This window comes from Mercenaria mercenaria, chromosome 1, assembly GCF_021730395.1.
Source record: "Mercenaria mercenaria strain notata chromosome 1, MADL_Memer_1, whole genome shotgun sequence".
Classification (NCBI taxonomy): domain Eukaryota; kingdom Metazoa; phylum Mollusca; class Bivalvia; order Venerida; family Veneridae; genus Mercenaria; species Mercenaria mercenaria.
This window is the reverse complement of record NC_069361.1, coordinates 4248800-4273539: the sequence shown is the minus strand read 5'-3', so window position 1 is coordinate 4273539 and position 24740 is coordinate 4248800. Positions and strand designations below refer to the sequence as shown.

The 24740-nt window shown below is 35.0% G+C and overlaps 2 protein-coding genes across 4 annotated transcripts in view; one reads left to right on the top strand and one right to left on the bottom strand.

Annotated features, from left to right (window-relative positions):
• Positions 1-3504, bottom strand: part of LOC128555593 (CAAX prenyl protease 2-like) — a 35802-nt gene extending 32298 nt beyond the window's left edge. The window contains exon 1 of the mRNA XM_053538353.1: positions 3386-3504. Coding sequence (XP_053394328.1) covers positions 3386-3501 — 116 coding nt within the window. The 5' untranslated portion in view covers positions 3502-3504. The remainder of the gene's footprint in view (positions 1-3385) is intronic.
• A 9922-nt stretch (positions 3505-13426) lies between these two features.
• LOC128555584 (cyclin-K-like) overlaps positions 13427-24740 on the top strand; it is a 29466-nt gene continuing 18152 nt past the window's right edge. For 2 of the 3 annotated variants that reach the window (XM_053538346.1, XM_053538335.1), the window contains exon 1: positions 13444-13550. The gene's annotated coding sequence lies outside the window, so the exon portion shown is untranslated. Of the gene's footprint in view, positions 13551-24740 lie in introns of all 3 variants that reach the window. The other variant, XM_053538340.1, reaches the window with a different exon arrangement.

Genomic DNA, 24740 nt, shown 5'->3' with positions numbered 1-24740 from the left:
TCACACTGTTTTCACATTGTTTACTGAATGTATCAAATTTTCCCTACCATTTACTATTAAAAACATCGGTTCTTTCTTCACTCAGTATCTATTTCACTTCCGGTATTTGTTCTCATTTAGTGTATATTTATATCACATTCCCTTTCACATTAAGTACTCAAATAATGTTTCTTTTCTCCAGTTGTATTTATATTATCTTCCTTTTATTTTCGGTACTGATATCGTAACTATTTCTTTTCTCGTTCATAAGCACTTCTCAGTCCAGTTCCATCCTCTTCATCGGTAGCATTTTATTTCATTCGTCCTAGCCTTCTCCCACCTTATACACAGAGCTCCTTTCTGAACTGCGTTCCTTGATGTACTAACAGTTCCCTGTTTTCTTTTCACAGGAAGTCTCTTTCTGCTTGCAGTATCGAACATGTGATTTCTTCACACAGTAATTCAGTGTTTAAGAAATGTTCTACATCGTCTCTGGTATCACTGTTTTCCTCTACATGTCCAAAAAGTGATCTTGAAGACCTTTATCGGGAGTTATTGTAAATTGTTTTTTGGAAACGACAGGTGACCAAATTCACTTTTATTTTTTTTCATTTGCTGGAGATGAGTTGTACAGAGGTGATTTAGATGGTTTCTCGCTGGTGATTGCTTGACGGATTGCTGCAATTGGAAAGTTATTGACATTCGTGTTTTGCTTCTTTACCACTTCTTTTTCCCAAGTGTCAGACCCGGTTTCTTCTTAGGTCTGGCCATGTCTGTAAAGGAAAAGTATACAAGATTAGATCACTGCGCCATTCTGAAATAAAATAAACATTTTATGTAATTTTGAAACCTGAAAGTCTTAGCGTGCTCACCTCTTTAAACATAAATAATGATTGCAGTGCTTCCGAACGATCTTAAAAACTGAAAACAACATTTGAAACAGTTAGTAAATTAATTATGACACAAATTTGAAGTTAAATCACCGTTGGTGACACATGCACGTGTTGCGTATCATAGCATGTGTTGCGTACCATTTCGATAGTTTGTCGATTTTTCTCAAGAATTCGCGAACAATTATTAACAAACCCTGTGCATAGTTACTCTATGATAAAGATCTAACAGTTACAGATTTAAACAAGTTAAAACAGCTGCAAATTACATAGATTTTTGTGTGCAAAGAGTAATTACGTGTATCGTACCATTGTGTTTTTAAAGAAAATTATCCTCGCTTCGGTCAAAACCTCAAAGGTAACTTAGAAACTAGAGAGAACGTAGACAAGACACATACATCGCTGGAAAAAGCATTAAAATGCGCATAGACTGCGCTATAAAAGGAGCGAAATAGATGCTGTAGTTTTTACTAACCTTTGAAAATTGGTAAAAAAGTCAAAAATCTGCCATCTTGATTTCCGTGTTCCATACCATTTTGGGTCACGTGATTCCCCACACTTTTTTCGCAAAGGTAACAAAAACTGTTCTACCAGTCTTAATAGAAGTCAGTTCCGGTTGATGTTTAAAAATGACAGCGCCCATCAGTAAGCAACACAAAATACGATTTGAAACTGTGGGGATGACACGAGGAATGATTTTTACTTTATTTCTAAGCAAAATAGTTTTAGTTATACAATTATTAGTCACGAAATTGCATGCTGTTTCCTTACTATAACAGAAACTGGTTACTCGAGGGTAATGTATAAAAGTTGAAAATTACCGTAAATTTGATGCAAGTAACTCTTGCTTTACTGACAGTTCTAAATCTGTTCTATATTCTCTTCGTTCTGCGACAAAAATCTAGTCAAGGCAGCTTATATAGCTTGTCTGAGCACGAAGTACACGCACAGAAGTAAACGTACACACCAAAACAAGATTGTGAATTAAGCACACATTTATACAAGTATTTCAACAAAATTTGATATTTATCAGTTTATGACAAACAGGTACGGCTGTCATCAATAGAAACGATATCGATGTATCAACGATATTTTTTGGTCGATCGATTATCGATTCCCATTTTTAAAAATCGATATTTTACACAGAGAAAAAAAACTATCCAGATAAACACTCAGACCCTCTAAAACAACTTTTCTGCCTGCAAAAATGCACCCTAAGTAACGGAAGTTGTCAATAAAGGTCATGTCTAAACTTGTCCCGTAGCAGTCTTTTCCAACTAGTCGGCACTACCTGTATGGGGAAATATATAAATTCAAATATAACACATGAAAGGCATGCAATTAAACTAAAAATAACATTAACAAGAAGGTATATAGCATGTACATGATCAAATAGGTTGTTACACTAACTTAATAATCGATATATCGATGTATTGTCGATATCTGTCTTCCAGTATTTCAGTATCGTCGATATGACAAAGACCCAATCAATGACAGCCCTACAAACAGGGGTGTGGAAATCTCAATATTTTTCACTTGTCCACGGACAAGTGAGACTTAAAAATCTACTTGTCCAGAGTCAAAACTTACTTGCCCGGATTTTCAACATTTCAGCATGCAAATAATTCTTTATTTTGGACAAAAATCTACAAGTAGTTACAAAAGCAAACATAGTAAAGTGTAATACTGTAGCTGTTTCAAAAAATAAGCTTTTGACACTTTAGCTTGAATTCGTCTGCGAGGCTGTCGAACAGTTAACAGAAATATCTAAAAGACTGCCCATCATGCCATGTGAAGCCATGTGAGTAAGCATGAAACATTCTGACTGTCAGAAAACATCATACTTCCTGTCTCGTACTAGTGTGTGCTTTGTGCTTTGAATGTTGTCTTCCATTTTTGTTGGTAGACGAAGTTGTCACAACGAATTTGTCTAAAAGTTTATGATAATTGATTAATTGTTTAAGTTTCCAGTTTCTATTCGCCGAGATATCGTGTGCAAAAATCACATGAGAGCATGACAGGGAACAAATCAGAATGCAGAGAAAGAGATGCTAAATTTAGACGCAGTATGGTTTTCCCAAAACTTAAGAAATCGAGAGGCCCTCGGCTGGTGAAACATCCGTTTCATACGTCAAATTCTTTTATAGACTCCAAAACCTTGAAGCACTGTTCAGCGTTTCTAAATTATTCTTTCCTTTTTTATTTCAAACCAGAAAATTTGTGCTTGTCCACAGACAAACGGAATGCGAAAATTCACTTGTCCGCCGTCAAAAAGTCCCGAGTCAGACATAGGAATTCCACATCCCTGGGCACAAATATGGTTCATTAGGCCCAAGTGTACATGTCTTGTTATGGGTCAAATGGACCAGCCTGGTTCAAACAGGCCATCTCTCTGACCTGCTATACCCTAACCAAATCGATAAAACGTGGAAATAAAATTCCTTATTTTTTCACTTTGATAAAATAAAAATCAATAAATAAGTAACTTGAACTGATCGCTTCTGAAACAGCTATACCTGCTTTTATTGCTACTTTCGCTCCACACATAAAGACTCCCCACATAAAGAATAGCAAACAGAAAACAAAGCAAAATTGACTGCCAAGCATCAATATCGAATACAACACCCGCCATTATTTGAAGAGCTAATAAGGGAGATAAGTCGTTAAAATTTGGTCAGAGACCACCAATTCTGGCCGAGGCCATCCGCACCAATCTATATAAGGACCGCTAAGGGGCATCAAAGACCGCTAAGGAGGCACTAAGGACCACTAAGGAAGCACTAAGGATCACTTAGGATGTACAAGTGACTATTAATGAGCGGAAGGTCTTTTCACCCCAAGACACCCAAAGACACCCCAAAACACCCCAAGACACCTAGAATATTAATTTATTTGTATCATTTATTGAATATATGTATATAATAGACATGTTAATACAGTTAAAATAACCTTTAGAATATGTTTGTTCAAGGAAATACATCTAAGAACATCAGCTGAAACAAACTTTTTATCAATGTTAAAGGGAGGTAAAGCCAACATTAATAATATTACATATTGAGTTGTTTCCCATGGATATGGTCATTCTCTCTGTCTGTTCTGGGGGTTTTATTTCACTCTGTCCCTCTGGGCAGATCGCTCTGTGTCTGTACTAGTAGAGGATGATTTCGCGCCCTCTGTGGCTGAAGTTGCTGTAAAGCGCCTTTGAACGTGTTTATCATGAAAAGGGCGCTATATAAATCTGGTATAATAATAATAAATTAGTTAAAAAATGGGTACTTATAATTTAAACTTCTAGAAAAGTGGGAGTTGGAGTGGGATATGGAGTTCAACCCCTCCAAGTGTCAAGTGATCCATGCCACTAGAAGGAAACATCCTATCCCTACCCAGTATTACATACATGAAGTCCAACTTGAATCGGTCAGCTCAGCTAAATACCTGGGCGTGGATATCTCAAATGACCTATCATGGGACAATCACATAAATAGGTCAACCTAAAAAGCTAACCAAACCTAGATAGGGTTCTTACGAAGAAACATTAAGGTCAAATCCCAACCCATTAAGACCATTGCTTACCAGACTCTAGTCCGACCCCAGCTAGAATATGCCTCCGAGGTATGGTCGCCCCACACCCAAACCCAGATAGACCAAATTGAAAGCGTCCAAAGGAGAACCGCCCATTGGATCAAGACTGACTGCAACCGTACTTCTAGTGTAACAGATATGCTACACTCCCTAAACCTTCGTCGAATGGATTTAAGGCATATAGATTCTAGGTTATCACTCTTCTATAAGATTCACCATGATCTGACTATTACAAGTTTTCTTATTTTCCGAGAACTGTGAATCATTGAAACCAACTTCCTCCCTCCTCCCTACCCTAGAGCAGTTCAGTGCCGCAGTTTGCAGCCTTGAACATGTCTCGCCCTAGTTATCCTGCAAACTCAAGTTTTAACCTTTTTATTTCACCAAAGTTATTTTTTAGTTTCTTCCACTCTAAATTTTTATCACTATATTCTTTCTCTTTATGATTTTAACGCGCAAAACGTCTACGTCCCCGCAAGGGGTTTGACGGTTACGGAAGATAGATAGAAGATAGTAGTAGAAGCGGAGGGATGATGGTATATCTTTTGGAAAATTGCGATACTATTGGACAATAATAGCATCACTTAGTAAACATGACCATAAGCGGCAATTTTTAAACAAGAAATTAATAAACAGTTGTACGCATGGCCAAAATGTACCAGTAATTAAAATGCGGCCATTATCGTAAAAAAAGAAGAAGAAAAATTTAGATTGAGCACAAAATTTAGCATGATTAGGCCTGTTGCTTGTGTGCTTGGTGTTGGGTAGGCCTAACGTTCGAAAATAAGGTTATTTTCGCGAAAATAAGATTTTTTTACGAAAATAAGCCATATATTTTTTATTATATATCTAATTAAAATTTATTTTATATCATTATATAGAGACGATCATTTGTCACTTATAAAACAAAACTAAACGAGTTTAGTCCAACAATTAGGAAATTATAGCGATTTTAATTAACATGTGTCAAAATCGCTTGCGAAAATAACTTTTTATGTGCGAAAATAAGCTATATTTTATTTATTTATTACCTAAATGAACTTTAGTTTATATCATCATAAAGATACGATCATTAGACACTAATAAAGCAAAATTAAGTGATTTTAGTCCAATAATTAGGAAATAATTAGCGATTTTAATTAACATGTGTCAAAATCGCTTGCGAAAATAACTTTTTATATGCGAAAATAAGCTATATTTTATTTATTTTTTATCTAATTCAATTTTAATTTATATCATTATATATATACGATCATTAGATACTTATGAAGCAAAAATAAGTGATTTTAGTCCGATAATTATGAAATAATTAGCGATTTTTAATTATCATGCGTCAAAATCGCTTGCGAAAATAACTTTTTTTGTGCGAAAATAAGCTATATATTATTCTTTTAATATCTAAATGAACTTTAATTTATATTATTATAAAGACACTTATAAAGCAAAATTAAGTGATTTTAGTCCAATAATTAGCGATTTTAATTAACATGCGTCAAAATCGCTTGCGAAAATAACTTTTTATATGTGAAAAAAGCTATATTTTATTTTTTTTTTTTTTATCTAATTCAACTTGAATTTATATCATTATATAGATACGATCATAAGACACTTATGAAGCGAAAATTAATGATTTTAGTCCAACAATTTTATGAAATAATTAGCGAAATTTATTAACATACCTCAAATCGTAATGAAAATAACTTTTTATATGCGAAAATAAGTTACTGAAATTTGGTAGACTAATGATAAGATAGTGATCAATTATATGAAGAAAGAAATATTTTCACAATAGTCGTACTTTTCTTTGAAGTATATACACCAAAGCGTTACCCGATGTCAGCACAATCGCTTGATAATATAATATACACGTGCTTTATATAAACAAACAATTAATCAAGGTGTGATAATCCAATCAAAAGTGATATGTTGTTTGTAGTAGCAATTAAAGGGAACAATGGAGAGAAATATTATTATATACCATATTATTTCAAAGAGACATAAGTCGTTATTTTGTATGATATAAACTATTTTTCTATGTATTTTACGGAAATTTCACCAAAAAAAGTAATTCTTATTCCCGTTTATTAAAATGCGAAACCTGCATCTCTCTGCATATATAAATATAACGTTTTCCTGTTTATGATTGTAAATATTAACATCATAAACTACTTTGAATAACATTACAAATATTTATATTTGGATGAAACCCATTGAAATGAGATGCATGTATCATTCATAAAAAAAAAAATAATAAAAAGAGATTTAAAATATGTAACTTTATTAAAGTTATTTTAGTAGTTAAAATCCCGTAATCTAATACCAAATTCCCGTTATTTTCGTTAATAATTCCCGTTATTCTCACTAAAAGATAAAAATGATTGATTTTTCACATAGAGGCATTAACTGTTATAGTCTTTAAGAAAGTAAAAGAAGATATTTTTAAAAAAAGTTTAAACGATATGGCTTATTTTCGCAATTATTACTGCTATTATCGTAATTGAAATCAGTGCGGCTGACACATAAATGCTTACTATTTCGTTATTATAAGATTCAAACTAATCATTTTCCGTATGGGGGCATGTATTGTTATAGTCTTTAAGAAAGTTAAAGAAAAATATCTAAAAAATAAACTGATATAAAAGAAATAGCTTATTTTCGCATTTATTTCGGTTATTTTCGTAAGTAAAATCAGCGCTGTTGGCATATAAATGATGATTATTTCTTTATTATTGGAAAAAAATCACTCATTTTTCGTATGGAGGAATGTGCTAATATAGTCTTTAAGAAACTAAAAAAAGAATTTAGAAAAAAGAACTGACATAAAATATATGCCTTATTTTCGCATTTATTACGGTTATTTTCGTAAGTAAAATCAGCGCGGTTTGCATATAAATGATGATTATTTCTTTATTATTAGATAAAAATCGCTCATTTTTCGTATGGAAGCATATACTAATATAGTCTTTAAGAAACCAAAGAAAGAATTTTAAAAAATAAAGAAATAAAAAATATATGGCTTATTTTCGTAAAACAATCTTATTTTCGCGAAAATAACCTTATTTTCGTACTTTAGGCCTACCGCTTGGTGTTTATCGGTTATTAATAAAACCCGGCCCGGCCCGGCCCGGCCTAAACCACGGAAATAGCCGATTCCGATTGTACGGAAACCACCGGAAACTTACGGACGGAAGGCTAATATAATTACGAATGGTGATACCGTCATCTTTATCAAGGCAATTATGTGTATTTTATTTCATTATTACAAAAGTAGAAGCAAAGTATTTAATATTGATGATACGTATGTTTGATGAAGTATTGCACTTGACATAAGCAAAGACCTAAAATAACAAGATACAAATGTATTTGAATCACACTCAATCAAACAAGTAATACGTTCGGCAGTCTATGTGTCATTTTGTGTACCGGACAGACACGAGATAGCAGTTTGCAGGATACTTTCAACAGAACTGGACAGGCTAGTTAAATGTACGTCGTTATTTCACACCTAACGATGTGACACTAGGTTTTGTAGTAAGGCGAAAGGGTCTATACCGTGCACTGGAAGTATTTATAAAATTTGGTTGCCCGACCAAGATAGCGTTTTAGCATATTAAGTTTTAATTTAATGAAAATATCTTGTCTTAGGGAACATATGAATATAATCACTCTTATATTAAGGTTGTCAAACATTTGCATTGATAAATACATATTTTGCGAAAATTAACTAGAAATGTAAGTTTATGAAATTATCATTATACTCCTTTTGCCTATCTCGGTTGCGCAACCAAGATAGCTCGAAAATAGATGAACTACGAAGCTATGCGCTGTTTTTACATTTTTTTTTCATATTAAAGGAAGGCAATTACAAAATTTCATAAAAAAAATATCAAAGTAAACATTTCCAGAAGAGGTATAACTCTATGTAATAGGTCTTTGTTCCTGAAATACAAGAAAACTGAAAAAAGAATATCATAAAATGTTGCTCAAATGATAAATCATATGATTTAGCTTTAAACAAACCGGGTGATTTTGTATGGAGATGATACCCGAAGTTACAGTAAGTTGTAGAAATGAATGAACTGGAGTATAAAATATGAAAGATCGGTCGCAAAGTTTCTAACCCGGACCCCCCCCCCCCCCCCCCCCCCCACACACACACCACGAACATGCCCGCTCAGTCTGTTTAAAACAAAACAATAAAAAAAACGGTAAATATCTAATACGGATAAATGGGAGGGTAGTGATAGCAATGAACTTGCATGTTTTAACAATTTGATGTAACGTTATTTTTGTTTTTAGATTACTTAATTTTTGATTTCTCTTTCTTTTATATTTGAAATAATTCTAGCATATCTTTTAACACAGAATTAAAAAAAAAACCGGTCCGGTCGGACTACGAACTATGCTTTTGCTATATGCTTATACAACTATTCACACAATGTTAACTTTTTTGTTTTTAAAATGAACATTTTAAAGCATGGATTACAAATGTGTGCAATTCAGATGTTAAATTATTATACCCACACAATGTCCAATGCACTTTTCCCATTAGTTTAACTTGAATAATATATCATAAGCGTTTTTATATCTCGTGCGCAAAATCGTTATTTTCAATTTCTGCGCATGTGATATTATACAATAATTGCCTTTTGGTGAGGTCGATATGAGCCGCGCCATGAGAAAACCAACATCCGCCCAGTCTGGTCAGGATCCATGCTGTTTGCTAACGGTTTCTCTAATCGCAATAGGGAGCGGTGGTCTAGTGGATAAGGTGTTGGCCGCTCAATCCAGAGGTCGTGGGTTCGAGCCCCACTGGGGTCACGACCATGACTTCTCATATGACACCAGTACTGGTTTTTCCAGGAAGCGGACTCGAGAGTGGTTACAATAAGCTTGAAGCTTTCATCACAATCGAGCTAAAACAAATTTGTATAAACTAAAAACTAATTGCAATAGACAATGTTGGTTTTCTCATGGCTTGGCTCATATGTGGATTTATCGGCCTGATAAAAGCAATATCAACCTCGGGCGAATTTATAGACTTGATATCGCTTTAACAGGTCGGTAAATCCACATATCGACCACACATAAAAACGACAATTGTTTTATTATCAGATCCAGCCTACCCATAAGTATAAACATTAGATACAAATGTCTGCAGTCTTTGGTCATCTTTCGTGGTTAATTGTATACGACGTCGCATTGTTTGGCTCTGCCTTCGAGAAAATGCGATTTTTTATCGTTGAACATGTGACTACATCTAGAACAATGGAAAGGACTATAAATATAGATTTAATGATAAAAACAATAATTTCATATCACATGCACAACAACGCTATTTTGTTTTTCTGCGCATATGATATTACATTTTCATGTCTCCCTATGAGAGATCGATATTTTCGTACTGATTAAAAGATGATGCGCTTATTTATACATAGGATTAAATTACTTTATCTTGTGTTCATACATGTGTGAACCCGGCCTATTTTTCTTTTCTGCTTTTGAATGATTTGTTCTACATGCAACATTTTGAAAACAATTTTTATCAAATATCAAACTGAAACTATCACCATCAGATTGGAAATTAACTAACTACTAACTACTAAGAAAATGAGTGCTCTCATTATATGTTCCGTAGTTATCGCCGCTTTTCGAATGTTACTGCTGCTGATTTAGTTGAAGTATGCCCATAAATACAGCGTTATGTACCCTCAAGACTATAGATACCTATCAAAAAGTAATGATTTTTATACAGCAAAGTCGCGACAATTTCTAAGTGCTTACTAGTAAAGTCTCCTTAATTCTGTCTTCATTATTTGGTAAGTAATAACTTTTTAATGTTAAATAAATCATTTCATTATTTTTTTCGGTATAATAAAATAAATAATGTATTCCTGAGAGAGTGATCCCTCAAATAACTCTATCCGTGACTAATATTTTTCAATGCGACAATTGTAAGTTACTTTAGAGAAAGAATTTAGTATTTAAAATGTAAATGTATAATAAAATGTTAACGAAAATGGGCTTAAAATCCTAAAGGCCACAACAGGAAATAATTCTTTCCCGGCTAATTCTGACTTTTAAGTTGGTCGGGACTTTGATATGCACAATCAAAATTTTCCTAGCACCACAGCATAAAAATGGACCTGATAGTCATTTATAATTTTATTTCATTCAAAAACATTTCAGGAACATTTTCAGAAAATAAAAGGTACATACTAAGTGGCGAACGACCAGTAAAATGTTTGATAATAAGTACTATATTATGTTTTTCATTACGCCGCTTTTGTGTGTAACATGTATTCAGGGATACACGCGTAACAATAAAGATCGGAAAGAAATCGAAAATGGCTAACAAAATAAGAATATAATTAAATGAAATTTATGCTGTTGTAAACTTTTTTGTGGTGATTAACTTATTTTTCCCTTAGATACAGGTATTTGTATGTAAAAATTGAGTGTGCAATAGCTGCGCGTGAAAATAGGGTAGGAGAAAATTAAGACAATACCGCGAAAACGAAGGAGATCCCTGTTTATTTTTCGCTCATATTACAATTCATTTTTTTTTTTATCATAATTGTATTTGTGAAAAAAAGAACACACTACTTAGTCATTCCATTTGAAAACATATAGGTTTCAATGGGCCAGTTATACCAAATGAAACATAATTACTTTTTGGATATAATGGAAACCCAAAAAATAAATTATCTCCGTAAAACAGAAACGTCACAACTATATATATTTAGGGTTGAGCTAAAATGTGATTTCTCGACGCGATTTGCGTAAGGAGTTTCAATACAATGTAATATCGGGTGAAGATCAACTTTTACTATTATTTAAACAAGTTATGAAGAATGCAACTTGTTTTTGGAAAATCCCGCTCATTACACTTTCTTTACCGTAAAGTTGAAAAAAAAATTGTGAGGTTAAAACTTTTCTGAGATGCTTTATGGATTTGGCCACACATGGGCAGTTTAACAAACCAATTATAGCTGAAGAATTACACTCAGATCTTTCGTAAAAAAACTGCAAACTATCATACAATTACTCGGTATATACAAAAGCAGAGCAACAGTTTTATTTGCATAATTACAATAGGTTTAGTTCTACCAATGAAAAACTCACAAAACGTAAGGTCTCAGAATGCGATTAAAGTTGCTCAATATAGATCAAAGTACAGTTCACTTCCGGTGTGGTCACGTAACCATAGTAAAGTAAGCAGTGTTAGAGTAAATCGTCTGCAGTACATTGTGATATTGATAAATTTACAACAACAAAAAATCTTAATGAAGAAATTTGTGAGATTTGAAGAAACAACATCCGTTCAAAGTTTTATTTTGCTTTTTCGAGACTTATTTGTAAATTATGATTAGCGGACTCAAACGATTCTTCAGTTGTTATGTATCAAAAATGCCGAGCACTAGCAAACTGACTGAAAAGGCATTCTGTATACAATAATATATCAAATCAACCTAAATAAATTGCAAAGTTTTGCAAGATATGTCTAACCATTGAAGTTTAATTTTGAAGTATCTAAATTCATAATCTGAAAGTGTAGAGCATTGGTAAATATCCAAACGAACCTTAACAAGTTTTTACTTGGTCTTTTTTCACGGAACAGTGTGAATCGTTCTGTATATTGAGTGCAGTTAAATGGTAATTTTGTTCCCATTTAAAAGATTTCTTTTTCGCGTCGAGTTTTGGTTCACCAACTAATGTGAAATACACTCGATGACTGCTTCCAGGAAAGTAACCAGTACTCGCACCGAAAGAAGGGACTGTTGTAGTCACGGTCAAAGTCCGCTGACAGGATTCGACCCCGCGACCTCCGGTTTACGAGACATCTGTACAAAAATGAAAAAAGGTAAAATTTGTATCTCGATTCTACTCTATATAGTTTTGAACTAATTTGAATATAACTTAAGTTAGTCAGTTTATTCAGAGATTACTTGCAAACTTAAAAAAAAAAATATGTTAAAACATTATAGCAACCTGCCGAATATGAAATCGATTACCGAAAGTGCAAAGGCTATGCCACAAGCTGCAATGTACCACAATATATTCAATTTGTGACTTTCATCGTACGTCAATTCAGTCGACTAAGTTCAAGAGATACTCAGAATACTGCGTGAACAAACCTATCTCAGTATTTGTTTCTATATATTTATACAGGAATATTTTAAAAATATGGGGTACCGTGTGTAAAACTTTTCAATATTCAACGCTGTATTCTTCGTGCGTAATCGGTATCCCGACCTATCCTATTTTTTTTACATGACCCTAAATGTTTTATGGTCTTTGAGATTTTTTAAAAACTTTTTAATAACAAGTTTTAAAAAACTGCTCATTCTATTCTTTAAAAATTGTCAGTGATATTAGAAATTATTCGTATTCATTTTTTGACATAAAAATAATTTCCGTAAAGTCTCATTGAACAAAAAAGTATAAAAAAATCCTGCCTTTTTACTACCTATTTTTTTAGGCATGTTACCGGACACAAAGAATTATTTAGGCTTTGGGAATGCACAGGTGAAATAAAAACTCTTTGAGGCCCGAGAGGAATTCCTTTCTTCGAAATATAACAACTTGTTGGACAAAACGTGATTATAAAATAGTATATAATGATAACGATACAAAATATCGGGAACTAATTAGAAGGCTCGTCAAAACAACGCTATGTATAACGACTTCCTGTGTACAAGTTTACAAATTATATTAAGACGTTTTTGCAACCAGAAAGAACACGCAGTTTTAACCCATTCATCAAAGAAGTTCCTCGCGGGCATCATAAAGTTCAGTGTTTTTTTTTTTACTAAATTCTAAATATGTAAACTGATATTGACACGATATCATTCGTAATTATATTAGCCTTCCGTCCGTAAGTTTCCGGTGGTTTCCGTACAATCAGAATCGGCTATTTCCGTGGTTTGGGCCGGGCCGGGCCGGTCCGGGTTTTATTAATAACCGTGTTTATCACAGATAGCAAATTGAATACGCCGCCTGAAGTTGTCGACGAATGTCATGATCAAGTTGTGAAATTTGTAATAAAACACAGTTCTTCGGATTTTATTCTACCAGGTCTTGTTTAATTTATTGAATGTATGTTAAATCCTATTCTTCTGACAAACTATTTTATAAAATACCTGCCTTTTGCTCTGAAATTTGATATAGCAAAAAGGATTGTAGTATCCAGAAGAAAATCTTTCGGATGGGAAGGGCCTGTTACGCGCATATTTGTTATTTGCGCTGTGCATTTGGTAAAACTTTGCTTTTTGTTTTGAACCATCATCAGATTCTGTGATATCATAAAAATTCCACACAGGATCTTTGGGCTTCATATTAATGCTAACTGTCACAGGATGAAAAGCGGAATGAAGTACTTTTGAAAAATAAAAAGCAGTTACATGTATTTTGAGAAAGTGAATAAATGCTCAGAGGTTTGACTGATGAATTTCTTTCACTGTTTTGTGAAATCACAATGGTGGGAATTATTTTACAGCAAAGTATTGTTACTTTATTTGCAACAAACATGTCCAATAGGGTAGTTAACAGGCTGGTAACATTGCCCGATCGGGCTTATGACACAAAAAGTAATATTTCTTGACAAATAATGAAGATATTTCTTTCAAACTTGGTCCATTTATTAAGCATTACATATAATGATTATCAAGATAGAAATAACTTTGTTGCCTTCAGTTTAGTTAGAATTACTTCCCTTTTTCAGATTTTTATGATGCATAATTTTTGAAGTCCAAAAGTATTATGTTTTAATGCAATGTTTAAAACAGAAAAGGGTTCAATGGCTTTCCAGTGCTCCAAACTTGTGCGCCAATACCTTTATTCTATATATTTAGGGTAAATACTTTGTTTCTAGTGCAGATGTATGAGCAATTTTTTTAGGACTAACATTTCTCTATAATGTTGTAGGTGAAAGCAGAGTAAAATGCTTACATTCATGTACTAGCGCAATAATTTAGAGCATTAGAAAGCCATTTAACCCTTTTTTGTTTTAAACTTAGCATTAGAACATTGTTTTCTTGGACTTCAAAAATTATGCGTCTTAAAAATCTGAAAAGGGGAAATAATTCTACCAAAACTGAAGGCAACCAAGTTATTTTTATTCTAATTTGTATCATTTGTTATGCTTAACAAATGGACCAAGTTTGAAAGAAATATCTTCATTATTTTTCAAGAAATATTACTTTTTGTGTCATAAGCCCGATCGGGCAATGTTACCAGCCTGGTTAAGTTTAGTGCTTGGGGCTATACTGTTTATTCTGTATCAATAGAATCTGTCAATAGCAGTACCAATTAGCAGTAACACCTCCCCTGTATTTTGGAGTGTATAATTGGACTATTTGAAAGGAGTGTAATCTTGTCTGAAGTTAGTATGATAAAATTTTTGGGTCAAATTTACAACAAATGTAAGGCCTGAAGAGTATTCCCCAGTATTTCCCGGGAATTACCAGTATTTCCGCCGTCTCGTATTTCCCGTCTTTTTGCCAACCCTGGCAACAAGGCAAACAATAAATTAGGTATCACAGACAAAAGTTGCAAATATTAAGAATCACCATTAAAACAAGATATAAAAATTAAAACAAGTTAGACAGTTTGCATATAAACCTAAGCTTAGACTAGGAGTGGATCGGATCCGTACCTCTAGAATCTGAGGTTATACCAGGCAGTGACTATTACCTGACCCCTGTCTGCTTCTTATGACTATAATGGACTATATCAGCATTCCCATTCACCCAAAAATCTGCGTAATTAACGCATAAAAGTCACTTGCACGCAAGTTTTAAAATTCCTCGGGCACAATGCACGGGTAAAAAATTTGACAGAAAATACATTGTTCGTCCATAAAGAGCCAAAATTCAAGCAACCAGACTTTATTTTTGATCCGCACACGCAAATTATCGCAATTTACACTGTTTACAATTTGCTACGTGTCAAGACGAGTTGAATTCACATGCCGATGGCATGATTTAAGCTCCGCCTACTTCAGGTACTTGTGAGATTTTCGCGAGAACTGTGACAGGGAATCAAATTATTCGTTAAACTAGACGTAACAGTGTTCAGTCAGTCAACGACGCGGTTACATCTTTGATACTTTCCGATAATTGTCAACATGTGCGAGTGCAAAAACAATGTTTTTGAATGTGTTTTCAACAAGTTGTTGAATAATTAAGCGGTCAGCTGGTATTTACTACACAATTATTTGGTCTCAGTTTGTAAAAGAAAGACTCGTAAGCTGCTTGTTTATAAATATTTACAAAATGACCGGTTGCAGACTGACTTTCATCGGGCAATTTTCTACAAATTACTTTTCATTTTTATTGAGTGCTAAATAAGTATTACCTGCTGAGTTTTTATAACTTTTTAGCTCACATGTCACAAAGTGACAGTGTGAGCTTTTGTGATCATGCAGCGTTCGTCGTCCGTGCGTCCGTCCGTGCGTCCGTGCGTAAACTTTTGCTTGTGACCTCTCTAGAGGTCACATTTTTCATGGGATCTTTATGAAAGTTGGTCAGAATGTTCATCTTGATGATATCTAGGTCAAGTTCGAAACTGGGTCACGTGTGGTCAAAAACTAGGTCAGTAGGTCTAAAAATAGAAAAACCTTGTGACCTCTCTAGAGGCCATATATTTCACAAGATCTTCATGAAAATTGGTCAGAATGTTCACCTTGATGATATCTAGGTCAAGTTCGAAACTGGGTCACGTGCCTTAAAAAACTAGGTCAGTAGGTCAAATAATAGAAAAACCTTGTGACCTCTCTAGAGGCCATATTTTTCATGGGATCTGTATGAAAGTTGGTCTGAATGTTTATCTTGATGATATCTAGGTCAAGTTCGAAACTGGGTCATGTGCCATCAAAAACTAGGTCAGTAGGTCAAATAATAGAAAAACCTTGTGACCTCTCTAGAGGCCATATTTTTCATGGGATCTGTATGAAAGTTGGTCTGAATGTTCATCTTGATGATATCTAGGTCAAGTTCGAAACTGGGTCAGCTGCGGTCAAAAACTAGGTCAATAGATCTAAAATAGAAAAACCTTGTGACCTCTCTAGAAGTCATACTTTTGAATGGATCTTCATGAAAATTGGTCAGAATGTTCACCTTGATGATGTCTAGGTCAGGTTCGAAACTGGGTCACGTGCCATCAATAACTAGGTCAGTAGGTCAAATAATAAAAAAACCTTGTGACCTCTCTAGAGGCCATATTTTTCATGGGATCTGTATGAAGGTTGGTCTGAATGTTCATCTTGATGATTTCTAGGCCAAGTTCGAAACTGGGTCAACTGTGGTTAAAAACTAGGTCAGTAGGTCTAAAAATAGAAAAACCTTGTGACCTCTCTAGAGGCCATATTTTTCACAAGATCTTCATGAAAATTGGTCAGAATGTTCACCTTGATGATATCTAGGTCAAGTTCGAAACTGGGTCATGTGCCTTCAAAAACTAGGTCAGTAGGTCAAATAATAGAAAAACCTTGTGACCCCTCTATAGGCCATATTTTTCATGGGATCTGTATGAAATTTGGTCTGAATGTTCATCTTGATGATATCTAGGTCAAGTTCGAAACTGGGTCAGCTGCGGTCAAAAACTAGGTCATTAGGTCTAAAAATAGAAAAAAACCGTGTGACCTCTCTAGAGGCCATACTTTTGAATGGATGTTCATGAAAATTGGTCAGAATGTTCACCTTGATGATATCTAGATCAAGTTTGAAACTGGGTCACGTGCCATCAATAACTAGGTCAGTAGGTCAAATAATGAAAAAACCCTGTGACCTCTCTAGAGGCCATATTTTTCATGGGATCTGTATGAAAGTTGGTCTGAATGTTCATCTTCATGATATCTAGATCAGGTTCAAAACTGGGTCACATGAGCTCAAAAACTAGGTCACTATGTCAAATAATAGAAAAAAAAACGACGTCATACTCAGTTCAAAACTGGGTCATGTTGGGACAGGTGAGCGATTCAGGACCATCATGGTCCTCTTGTTTTTGTTGCTATATGTTGCAGCAAGATATAGCAGCAAAAAATATTATAAAAACTCAGCGGGTGATACTTACCAGCGTCTGCTTGAATTTTTGAAAACAGCTTTTTTTCAGAATTATGGAATATGGAATGAAGTAAAACTCATTGCATGGAAAATGATGTCACATCAAGAGTTTTTATCCATAAACAAGAAAATTATAGCCATCTTTTCAAATTGCTTCACAAGCTTGCTGGGGTGGGGGGTGTATATAGAGTCAGAAATGATAAATTTAATTTGAAGGAAACACTCTATTTTTCACCTAGAAGCCGCTCCACTTTTCTATAAGGAGAAGTGACTTCTAGCTGTATCCGTGTGGTGCATGTGTAAAACAAACCACTGTCATAAACACAGGCTGAATAAAAGTGTCACTTCAATGTCACACCCATAATACCCATAATATTTCTTTATAATTTTGTTTCAGTTGGAACATTTTTTCAATTTTTTTAAATGACATCTCCTCTGAATCTGTGTGTTGGAAGGTGATAAAACTTGACTTGGATGTTCCTTGCATACCAGGTCTTTTAAATGTTTCTGCTTAGTTGCACATAGAGCTAAAAATAGAAAAATCTTCAAACAACATCTCATCCTAAACCACTAATCTGTTTTTAGCTTGACTATTCGAAGAATAGTCTAGCTATTCTACTCACCCTGGCGTCGGCGTCGCACCTTGGTTAAGTTTTTGCATGCAAGTACATACAGCTATCATTTAAAGGCATATAGCTTTGAAACTTATTTTTTAGCTCACCTGTCACATAGTGACAAGGTGAGCTTTTGTGATCACCCTTTGTCCGTCGTCAGTCCGTCCGTCAACAATTTCTTGTCTGCACGATAGTGGTTTCATTTATGATTTTATTTTAACCAAACTTGCACACAACCTGTATCACCATAAAATCTCGGTTCCTTTCTTGAACTGGCCAGATCCCATTATGGGTTCCAGAGTTATGGCCCCTGAAAGGGCCAAAATTAGCTATTTTGAGCTTGTCTGCACAATAGCAGCTTTATTTATGATTTGATTTTTACCAAACTTGCACACAACTTGTATCACCATAAGATCTTGGTTCCTTTCTGGAACTGGCCAGATTCCATAATGGGTTCCAGAGTTATGGCCCCTGAAAGGACCAAAATTAGCTATTTTGACCTTGTCTGCACAATAGCTGCTTTATTTATGATTTGATTTTAACCAAACTTACACACAGCTTGTATCACGATAAGATCTTGGTTCCTTTCTGGAATTGGCAAGATTCCATTATGGGTTCCAGAGTTATGGCCCCTGAAGGGGTCAAAATTAGTGATTTTGACCTTGTCTGCACAATAGCAGCTCCATTTATGATTTGATTTTAACCAAACTTGCACAAAACTTGTATCACCATAAGATCTTGGTTCCTTTCTTGAACCGGCCAGATCCCATCATGGGTTCCAGAGTTATGGCCCCTGATAGGGCCGGAATTAGATATTTTGACCTTGTCTGCACAATAGCAGCTTCATTTATGATTTGAATTTAATCAAACTTGCACAAAACTTTTGTCACCAAAAGATCTTGGTTCCGTTCTTGAACCGGCCAGATCCCATAATGGGTTTCAGAGTTATGGCCCCTGAAAGGGCCAAAATTGGCTATTTTGACCTTATCTGCACAATAGCAGCTTCATTTATGATTTGATTTTAACCAAACTTGTATCACCATAAGATCTCAATTCTTTTTTATACGCCCGCAGAGACGTATTATGTTATCGCCTCGGTGTCCGTCTGTGTGTTAATTAGCAATTTCCCTTCCGCTCTGTAACTCTTGAATCCCTTGATGGATTTCAGAGAAACCTGACACAAATGTTCACTCATTGAAAGGATGTGCAGAGTGCATGTTTTGGATGGCTAAATTCAATGTCAAGGTCACACTTAGGGGTCAAAGGTCATATGACTTTGTTTTATGTGAATATTGCTCTGCATTTGCGTTGCATTGCAGTGCTCTTGTTTTTATTTGGCAGATCCTTCTTTTGTTCGCTTACAATATTTTTTTTTATTACTTTCCTTTTATGTTACTTTAAATAGCTTATTTAGTAAATTTTTTATTATTGGCCATAGGGAAAAACTGAGACCACTTTTCTGTGGATGGTACCTCCAATTTTTAGGTGTATTTTGACATATCTGTACCTTGTAAGAATTTTTTTCTTTTTGTTTTTGGTTACAGCAATGATACTCAGGTGAGCGATATAGAGCCATCATGTCCCTCTTGTTCTTTTTTTAGGTCAATTATCAACCTCAATGGGTCAAGTTCCATAACTCTGACATGTAATTTGAGCAAATAATGCCCCCTTTTGGACTTGCATGCAAGTTACTATCTCCAAAACTAATGCAGTTATTGAATTGAAACTTCACATGTGTCTTCGGGGTTATAAAACTAGTTGATAGCGCCAAGTCCCATAACTCTGACCTTCATTTTGGCCAAATTATGCCCCCTTTTGGACTTAAAAAATTTTGGTTAAAGTTTTGCGTGCAAGTACATACAGCTATTACCAAAAGGCATATAGATTTAAAACTTTTTCTTCTTTTTCTAGATCAATTACCAACCTCACTGGGTCAAGTCCCATAACTCTGTATTTTGGGCAAATAATGCCCCCTTTTGGACTTAGAAAATCCTGGTTAAAGTTTCAGTCGTCAGTCCGTCCGTCCGTGCGTCAACAATTTCTTGTCTGCACGATAGTGGTTTCATTTATGATTTTATTTTAACCAAACTTGCACACAACTTGTATCACCATAAGATCACGGTTCCTTTTTTGAACTGGCCAGATCCCATTATGGGTTCCAGAGTTATGGCCCCTGAAAGGGCCAAAATTAGCTATTTTGACCTTGTCTGCACAATAGCAGCTTTATTTTTTATTTGATTTTTACCAAACTTGCACACAAGTTGTATCACCATAAGATCACGGTTCCTGAACTAGCCAGATTCCTTAATGGGTTCCAGAGTTATGGCCCCTGATAGGGCCAGAATTAGCTATTTGGACCTTGTCTGCACAATAGCAGCTTCATTTATGATTTGAATTCAATCAAACTTGCACAAAACTTGTGTCACCATAAGATCTCGGTTCCTTTCTTGAACTGGCCAGATCCCATAATGGGTTCCAGAGTTATGGCCCCTGAAAGGGCCAAAATTAGCTATTTTGACCTTGTCTGCACAATAGCAGCTTCATTTATGATTTGATTTTAACCAAACAGGCACACAACTTGTATCACCACAAGATCTTGCTTCTTTCTTCAACTGGCCAGATTCCATCATGGGTTCCAGAGTTATGGCCCCTGAAAGTTCCAAAATTGGCTATTTTGGCTTTTGCAGCCATATAGAGACTTCATTTATGGTTTTATTTGATACAAACTTCCAAAATATCTTCAACAACAATAAATCTTGGATTCCATGACTAATCAGATCCAATCATAGGTTCCAGAGTTATTTTATATCTGATTACCTCCCCTGATTGTAATCAAAATGGATTTATATCAGTAAGTACTTACAGGACTTATTTAAAATTTCATTATTGTTATTAGTTGGACTGAGACAAGCAGGGTAGATAGCTATGGACTGATTTTATGTCAAATTACCTCCCTTTATTTCAAATTAAAATGGTTATATCTCCATAACTAATGAAGATAGTGATCTGAGATTTCATTTATGTCAACAGATTTATTTGGTAGATCCTTCTTTTGTCCACTTACAATATTTATTTTTTTTAATTACTTCCCTTTTACGTTACTATAAATAGCTTATTTTTAGTAACTTTTTAGCTCACCTGTCACAAAGTGACAAGGTGAGCTTTTGTGATCGCGCAGCGTCCGTCGTCCGTCGTCCGTCCGTGCGTGCGTAAACTTTTTGCTTGTGACCACTCTAGAGGTCACATTTTTCATGGGATCTTTATGAAAAATGGTCAGAATGTTCACCTTGATGATATCTAGGTCAAGTTCGAAACTGGGTCATGTGCGGTCAAAAACTAGGTCAGTAGGTCTAAAAATAGAAAAACCTTGTGACCTCTCTAGAGGCCATACTTTTCAATGGATCTTCATGAAAACTGGTCAGAATGTTTATCTTGATGATATCTAGATCAAGTTCGAAACTGGGTCAACTGCAGTCAAAAACTAGGTCAGTAGGTCAAATAATAGAAAAACCTTGTGACCTCTCTAGAGGTCATATTTTTCATGGGATCTGCATGAAAATTAGTCAGAATGTTCATCTTGATGATATCTAGGTCAAGTTCGAAACTGGGTCACGTCCGGTCCAAAACTAGGTCAGTAGGTCAAATAATAGAAAAACCTTGTGACCTCTGTAGAGGCCGTATTTTTCATGGGATCTGCATGAAAATTGGTCAGTATGTTCATCTTCATGATATTTAGGTCAAGTTTGAAACTGGGTCGACTGCGGTCAAAAACTAGGTCAGTAGGTCAAATAATAGAAAATCCTTGTTACCTCTCTAGAGGTCATATTTTTCATGGGATCTGCATGAAAATTGGTCAGAATGTTCATCTTGATGATATCTAGGTCAAGTTTGAAACTGGGTCACGTCCGGTCCAAAACTAGGTCACTAGGTCAAATAATAGAAAAAACCTTGTGACCTCTGTAGAGGCCATATATTTCATGGGATCTGCATGAAAATTGGTCAGAATGTTCATCTTGATCATATATAGGTCAAGTTCGAAACTGGGTCAACTACGTTCCAAAACTAGGTCAGTAGGTCTAAAAATAGAAAATCCTTGTGACCTCCCTAGAGGCCATATTTTTCAATGGATCTTCATGAAAATTGTTGAGAATGTTCACCTTGATGATATCTAGGTCTTTTTTGAAACTGGGTCACGTGCGGTCAAAAACTAGGTCAGTAGGTCAAATAATAGAAAAACCTTGTGACCTCTCTAGAGGTCATATTTTTCATGGGATCTGCATGAAAATTGGTCAGAATGTTCATCTTGATGATATCTAAGTCAAGTTCGAAACTGGGTTACGTGCAATCAAAAACTAGGTCAGTAGGTCAGATAATAGAAAAACCTTGTGACCTCTGTAGAGGCCAGATTTTTCATGGGATCTGCATGAAAATTGGTCAGAATGTTCATCTTGATAATATCTAGGTCAAGATTGAAACTGGGTCACATGTGGTCAAAAACTAGGTCAGTAGGTCAAATAATAGAAAAAACTTGTGACCTCTCTAGAGGCCATATTTTTCATGGGATCTTTATGAAAGTTGGTCTGAATGTTCATCTTGATGATATCTAGGTCAAGTTTGAAACTGGGTCAACTGCGGTCAAAAACTATGTCACTAGGTCTAAACATAGAAAAACCTTGTGACCTCTATAGAGGCCATATTTTTCAATGGATCTTCATGAAAACTGGTGAGAATGTTCACCTTGATGATATCTAGGTCAAGTACAAAACTGGGTCACATGCCTTCAAAAACTAGTTCATTATGTCAAATAATAGAAAAACCTTGTGACCTCTCTAGAGGCCATATCTTTCAATGGATCTTCATGAAAATTGGTCAGAATTTTTATCTTGATGATATCTAGGTCAAGTTCAGAACTAGGTCACATGAGCTCTAAAACTAGGTCACTATGTCAAATAATAAAAAAAACGACGTCATACTCAGTTCATGTGGGGACAGGTGAGCGATTCAGGACCATCATGGTCCTCTTGTTTATTATTGGCCTTAGGGAAAACACGAGACCAGTTTTCTGTGGTACAACATGGATGGTACCTCCAATTTTTAGGTGTATTTTAACATATCTATACCTTGTAAGATTTTTTTTTTCTTTTTGGTTAAATTTCTTCCCTTTGTTGTTCCTTGTCCTATTTTTTCTGAGGACCTTCTTGTCCTCAAGTGCAATGATATCAGGTGAGCGATATAGGGCCATCATGGCCCTCTTGTTTCTTTTTCTAGATCAATTACCAACCTCAATGGGTCAAGTCCCATAACTCTTACATGTATTTTAGGCAAATTATGTCCCCTTTTGGACTTAATTCTGGTTTTAAAAGTTTTACATGCAATTTACTATCTCCCAAACTAATGCAGATATTGAATTGAAACTTCACATGTGTCTTTGGGGTTATAAAACTAGTAGATAGCATCAAGTCTCATAACTCTGACCTTCATTTTAGCCAAATTATGCCACCTTTGGACTTAATAATCCTGGTTAAAGTTTTGCGTGCAAGTACATACAGCTATTACTTAAAAGCATATAGATTTGAAACTTATTTTTAGCTCGACTATTCGAAGAATAGAGGAGCTATCATACTTGCGTCGGCGTGAGCGTTAGCGTGAGCATCACACAAATGTTAAAGTTTGCGTACCACCCCAAATATTTTCAAAGTCCATTGAGATATTGCTTTCATATTTTGCATACTTGTTTACCATCATGACCCCAGTCTGTTAAAAGGAGGAGGCAACTCTATCAAGCATTTTGATTGAATTATGGCCCCTTTTCGACTTAGAATAAATGTTAAAGTTTGCGTACCACCCCAAATATTTTCAAAGTCCATTGAGACATTGCTTTCATATTTTGCATACTTGTTTACCATCATGACCCCAGTCCATAAAAAGGAGGAGGCAACTCTATCAAGCATTTTGGCTGAATTATGGCCCCTTTTCAACTTAGAATAAATGTTAAAGTTTGCGTACCACCCCAAATATTTTCAAAGTCCATTGAGATATTGCTTTGATATTTTGCGTAATTGTTTACCATCATGACCCCAGTCTGTAAAAAGGAGGAGGCAACTCTATCAAGCATTTTGACTGAATTATGGCCCCTTTTCGACTTAGAGTAAATGTTAAAGTGAGCGTTAGCGTGAGCATCACACAAATGTTAAAGTTTGCGTACCACCCCAAATATTTTCAAAGTCCATTGAGATATTGCTTTCATATTTTGCATACTTGTTTACCATCATGGCCCCAGTCTGTAAAAAGGAGGAGGCAACTCTTTCAAGCATTTTGACTGAATAATGGCCCCTTTTCGACTTAGAATATGCTTATAGTAATTGCTTATATTATACTATCAAGCACTGAGAATAGTCGAGCGCGCTGTCCACTGACAGCTCTTGTTTCATTTTCTAGATCAATTACCAACCTCACTGGGTCAAGTTCCATAACTCTGACATGTATTCTGGGCAAATATTGCCCCTGTTTGGACTTAAAAAATTTTGGTTAAAGTTTTACATGCAAGTTACCATCTTCAAAACTAATGCAGATATTGAATTGAAACTATGTGCCTTCGGGGTTATAAATCT